Source organism: Octopus bimaculoides, chromosome 9, assembly GCF_001194135.2.
Source record: "Octopus bimaculoides isolate UCB-OBI-ISO-001 chromosome 9, ASM119413v2, whole genome shotgun sequence".
Classification (NCBI taxonomy): domain Eukaryota; kingdom Metazoa; phylum Mollusca; class Cephalopoda; order Octopoda; family Octopodidae; genus Octopus; species Octopus bimaculoides.
In genome coordinates, this window is record NC_068989.1 from 35,357,870 (window position 1) to 35,364,190 (window position 6,321).

At 37.1% G+C, this 6,321-nt stretch overlaps 1 protein-coding gene across 1 annotated transcript in view; it reads right to left on the bottom strand.

Annotated features, from left to right (window-relative positions):
* Window positions 1–6,321, bottom strand: part of LOC106874291 (probable splicing factor YJU2B) — a 22,049-nt gene that overhangs the window by 15,417 nt on the left and 311 nt on the right. The window contains exons 2-3 of the mRNA XM_014921967.2: window positions 2,306–2,439; window positions 139–313 (exon numbers count right to left, since the gene is read on the bottom strand). Coding sequence (XP_014777453.1) covers window positions 139–313; window positions 2,306–2,439 — 309 coding nt within the window. The remainder of the gene's footprint in view (window positions 1–138; window positions 314–2,305; window positions 2,440–6,321) is intronic.

The window sequence follows — 6,321 nt, forward strand, 5'->3', positions numbered from 1 at the left end:
ATATATATATATATATACATATATATATACACATGGTTATATATACATGGTTATATACATGATTTTATATATATACACACACACACACACACACTGATCCAATCAAGAGCTAAACCAAAAAATAAGCATTTTTTTTACCTTTGGATCAGTCTGGATCTCAAAATAGTTGTCACACAAGTGACACTTCATGCGAAATGTATATATGGGAGTGCTGTAATAGTTGCCAGTCTTTTTCTTCTCCGCATTGTAACGTACGCCCATTCCAATATGACTGTTACAACCACCACACCAAATATTATACGGCAACTCAAACCTGAAAAAGTTATGAAATAAAATGAAAGCATTTAGGTCTGTTGGTAATGAAAGCTCTCCCTCTTTCTCTTTCTCTCTCCCTCTTTCTCTTTCTCTCACCCTCTATCTCTTTCTCTCTCCGTCTTTCTCTTTCTCTCTCTTAGAGTGACAGGTAGATTGTATTATACTTATGTGTGAGCAACAATACTACATGGTTGTGAGATGTGGGCCATGCTCCACTGGATGTGCAATGTCAGTGTGTATGAATGAATGACAGAGTACAAAGTTGAGAGAAAAGTTGAGAGAAAAATGTACTGTAGTGTGCACACATTGGTATGAGCATGTGATGCATATGGATGAGGGCAGTTGTATAAAGATGCACTACTTGCTCACAGTAGATGGAACCCATAGAAGAGGGAGACAGGGCAAGACATGGGATGAAGTAATGAAGACTGATCTCAGGATGCTGAACCTCACAAAAGCAATGACAAGTAACTTTAACATTGATGACATACTGTACAGGAGAGAAGCTGCTCTTTCAAGCAAGCATGGTAGACAGAACACTAACAAGGAAAGTATAACTAGGATGCTTTCACTTCATCCACCCTTGTACTCTCCCTCCACCTCTATGGTATCTTTCAGTATCTCTTTCACTCATAACTCTCACTGTATTCACCCATTACTCTCCCCCACCCCCTGCCTCAGTTTCTCGCACTTACTCCTCCCCATAGTTTCGCTACCACCTCAATACCTTCAAATTTCTCTTTCTCTGACCTACCATCAACAATCTCAAGAGTCTTCTCCCTAGTCTCTCTGGATTCTTCTCACCCTCATATCTTTCTCCGTTTCATGCTCACTTCTTCCTACACTTCCATGTTCGCTTATAATGTGGGTTAGCACTGGATCCTCCTACTCAACCTACCCTATTAGCACTCACTAACCCCCAACATAACTCTTTCCCTTTCTTTGTTTCATACACCCACCACTCAATATTTCTCTCAAAATCATACCCTGCCATCTATTTTTAGGCTCCCACTGGATAAAATAGAAATGTATGGCTCTGTGATGTAAGAAAGCTGATGGCTATAAGATTCTCATACAAATAACAGAACAGAAAGAGGAACAAGGATTGTGTCTATAGCTGTTTTAAACATTATTTAACTGGTGAATAGATACAAATGAGGTATATTTGGAGAGATAATATTCTAACTGCAGTGTCATAGTTTAGGGTTAGGGTTAGTTGGATGGGGAAAATGCAGACAAACAAATTTTAGGACAAAGTTTTGACTGGGTAATCATGTATCTCCTCTAAGGCAAGACACCTGTTTCTGTCCTTGTCACACTATAACCTCTCATCTGGCACAAGGCTACCTCTTCCAATACCCTGCCTCTCAAAGGATCTTTGTCTTGTGAGTTACTTGGTGACCCTACCAGTGCAGGTGTCATGTAAAAAGCATCCAGTCCACACTGTAAAGTGGTTGGCATTTGGAAGGGCATCCAGCTGTAAAAACCATGCCAAAGCAGACCTTACTAGTGTTACTGCCAAGTAAAAAGCACCCATTCCACTCAGTAAGGGCATCCAGCCATAAAAACCATACCAAAACAGACTGGTGCAATCTTCTGACTAGGCAGCTCTTATCATACATCAATGCCAGCATGGAAAATAGACATTAAATGATGATGAGGATTGAGGAATCAGAGACAGAGAGAGTATACAACTCAATAATAAGCAGAATATTGTACCCTATTAATGAAGGTTTGTAAATAAAGAAAACTGCTTCACTTTCTTTTTGGATGTGACATAAGGTGTGTGTGTGTGCGCGCGTGTGTATGTGCGTGTTTGCACGCATGCACTTTTTTAGGCTGTTCTGTCATCCTAAGAGAACAGTACTGTAGAGTAACAAAGAATATATTGTATTTTTGAGGTTGTACCCTCAGTATATGACAACAATACTCTAGAATGACATAACTTTGTATTCTCACTGATATTTCATGTGATATAAAAATATCTTACCTGATAACAAGTATGCCTTGACTGAGTTTACGGGCTCGTTCTCGCAGAGGGTGAGAACCAACATACTTATTGATTGACCCCTTATTGGGGTTCCAGTCAGGAGGGTAGTAACGGTTGACTGCCTTTCTCTCTGCCTGAAATAATAAAACAACAACATATATAAATATTGGTTTCAAATTTTGGCACAAGGCCAACAAAATTCAGGAAGGGGATAAGCCAATTACATCAACCTCAGTCTGGAAGAATGGAAAGCACAATCGACGTTGGCAGAATTTGAATGTGAAGACAGACGAAATGCTGCTAAGTATTTTGTCTGGCATGCTAATGATTCTGCCAGTTTGTCACCTTACAATATTATAAATATTAACATGTATAAAAAAATGGAAATCTTTCTCAAGATTCCCAATGTCATAAGTCATTACAATTGCAAACCAAATCTTAATCACACATTCAGTTCGTTAGGTATGTCCTATGGAAAAACTGAAATCAGCCTATCACTGCAGCTATTGTTTTTACAATGAGATACACTTCTGCTAATCATTCATCCATCAAGTTGAAAATTTATTGGTTTTAATGTTCATCAAATACTAAATCTCGCAATTCAACAAAGTCGTAAGATAACAATTTTAAGATGTGAAGATAGGGTTAAATAACTGTCCTGGCTAATCTAAACGTGTAAACCAGTGACAAAGTCAGACATATCTAAAAATTTCTAAAATTGGTCAATTTCAATAAGGCCAAAATTGATAATAAACTGCTGTGTCGTACAGAGTCATGCCCCTTGTTTATGGGCTCATACAGTACCATGATGGTTTCTAACTACGTATTTTAAATCAGTAGTCCCTTCTAGATGGTGGAAGAACCATTGTATGGACTGAAAAGGGACTGAGAAACTACCATGCTGACTAAATTAAGAGAGAATTATATGGCAAAGAAAGAATTATATGGAAGCAAACTCTTACATAAATAAATATCTCCTGATTAATAATGGGAGAGGGGAGATAAAAATGTCACTATATTTGGTGGTGGCGGTGTAGTAGGTTGATATTTTTCAGTTTTTCAGTAAAACTTTGGTTTAACTCAAACTTTTAGACGTCATTTGGGCCTCTGACACTGGTGGGATGATAGGAAGAAGGTATTGTCAAGCCAAAGTCCAAATGCTTGCAACAGAGCGGGTTTCGTTAAAGACACCCAAGATGCCAAGTGTTGGTATTAAACTAGATGATGGATAAAGTCTGGTACCCAAGTTGGTTATGGTAGGATTTGAACTCAGAACACAAAAAGCTGGAACAAATATCACAAAGCATTCAGTCCAACATTCTTACAGTTCGACCAGTCCACTATGTTGTATTTATACGTATTGTTCTGCTCAACACCACAGATTTGCTTGTCAGTTATTTGACCTTAAGCAGTTGAGCATGTCCCTTAGTGGCTGACGATATGTGCATCTCTGATCATGAACAGAAGTAGTTGGGGAGCACCATAGCCATGTGTTTAGAGGAATTCTTTGGGGTTTGGATAATTCACCTCTGGAAGCATGGCTGTTTCATTCAACATCCTTAAACAACCCTTATATAGAGACCTTTTGAGTGGGATGGGCTACTTAACCTGAAAAAAATTCTAACATGGTCCCATCTGCAAGGTCATGAGCTGTTTATCTTGATATTAGATCACTATGTCATGCACATATGATTGTGAGGCATGTGCTTGGTGTATCCTTATTAGACGGGTAGTCATGATGGATGTACAGGCTTTGTATATTTTATCCCAATGTCACTTCGATGGCATGCACTACTCTCTCATTCAATAATAATGATAATAATAATAAGTGAAAGAGAAGCAATGTGTGTGTTTCTTATTGATGTAATAGCTCTCCCAAGATACAAAAAAACTGTTTTAAAAGATGTTTGCATGTGCAAGGTAGATTTTCTTAAAAAAAACATTGTAATAGAAGAAACCTCATTAAACTAATGATGTTAATTCCAGAGAGTTTACAACATTGACAAACATGATTTTAGAAATAGAAATGATTAAGAAAACAGCATTGAACAGTTAACTGCTGCAGTAGGCACTTTCATATGAGATGAAGGGATGATTACCTAAACTGGTGTATTACCTACTAAGGCAGTGGTTCTCAACTGGGGTTCATATGAACCTTTTGGGTCCATATAATATTTTGTTTTTAAAATCTATCTGCAATAAATTGGTTATACTTCTAAAATACACAAACGATTTTATTAATTATTTTTATACAATTCTTAATAATACTTAATTATAAAAATATAATAGGATTTTTTAAACATTGAGCGGTTAAGACGGTCCATCTGAGTAAATAGGAATCAAAGGAGTCCATAGGTAAAAATGGTTGAGAAACACTGTACTAAGGCATCGAGACCCTTCACTCTAGGTCTAGGTATCTTTGCTGAGTCTATATGTGGGAATTTTACATCTTTCCTTGGGGACAGTGACTGTATAGGAAGTATTTTAGGATAAGTCAGTTATGTGAATGTAGACCATCCCTTTCCAAGTGTTAGCACTAGCAGAACTTGATCTCAGAAGAGCAAATTAATGAAACAAGATACACATTAATAAAATGTTTGACATCAATGCTCATTACCCTTTGAACCTATGAGTACACTTTAGAAAATAGGATTTCGTTTGATACTACTCATGAAAGACACAAAGTTGGTAGTCACATGGTTTTGTGTTTACAGCTTGCTAATAAGCAGAAACACTGTTATTTTTAGCTGTAACACAAAGCCATGCGGCCACTCCTCCTGAGGTATAGTCAAACACAATTATGGATGCTAAAGGGTACTTGCAGGTTCAAAGTTATGACTTCTTGGACTATTAATCTCACCTTTACAATAAATGCACACACACACACATATATACATGATGGGCTTCTGGACAGTTTCTGTTTACCAAATTCACTCACATGGCATTGGTTGTCCTGATGCTATTGTAGAAAACACTTGCTCAAGGTACTGTGCAGTGTGACTGAACCCAAAACCATGTCGTTGAGCACTAAACTCGTTAACCATACAGCCATGACTACATTGTCAAAGTTGTGCAGTGATCCTAACAAGGACATTTCCCTTTCTAAGGCCCAGCACAAACAGTAGTAAAAAAACACTATTAGGAGACACAGAAGACTAAGCCAACGAAGTAACCTCTACGTAGCTACTTGCCCTGCTAGAAATAGCAGCTAAGTCCTCCTTGAATTACATCCTTACCATCTTAAAGGAAGGACACATTGGATAATGCAGTTCACTGACTGAAAAGAAAAGTGCCTTCTATAATAATTTTAGTTACGTATAATACGCATTCACGATAAGAATCGACTCCAGTACTTATCAAGTACTTTATTTTATCGACTCAGGTGAGATGAAAGGTAAAGTGACAATGCTTATAATGCATCTTAAATTTGAATAAAATTATAATATAAGCCATCTTAAATCCATCCATGGGTTTGAAAGGAAACGAAATTATCCCAGTTCAAAATCACAAAGACACGAAGTCTACAGTCGTGCTACACACAGAGACACACATATACATCATATATACAGTATTTATAATAAGGTGGAATAGCATTAATGTACGTGTGAGACTTGATGACAAGGATAAAATTTTTTTTTTTTAAACATGACTAAAACAGGGTTTCAGCGCGCGAAAAAGAAAACAATTCTGTAACATCCGACCAAGGGAAATAACAGAAATAATTTAATGCGATTGTTAGTGCTTTAAGATATTCTTAAATTTAACAGTGTTGTTATTGCATTTATGAACCCTATGAAACCTTCTACGATCTAAAATAAAGACGTATTTTCATGGTTACACAATCGACTGGAAATAGCAACCAAAACACCCTCAAAACACACTTTACTGCATCCAAAATAGAACACATAGGATGTCATCTAAAATGATCATATCTGGACAAAACACCGGAATAGTGCAACTGATGTATTCTAGATATCAAGCTGACCTGTGGTTCAATAAGAAAATAAGTATATATA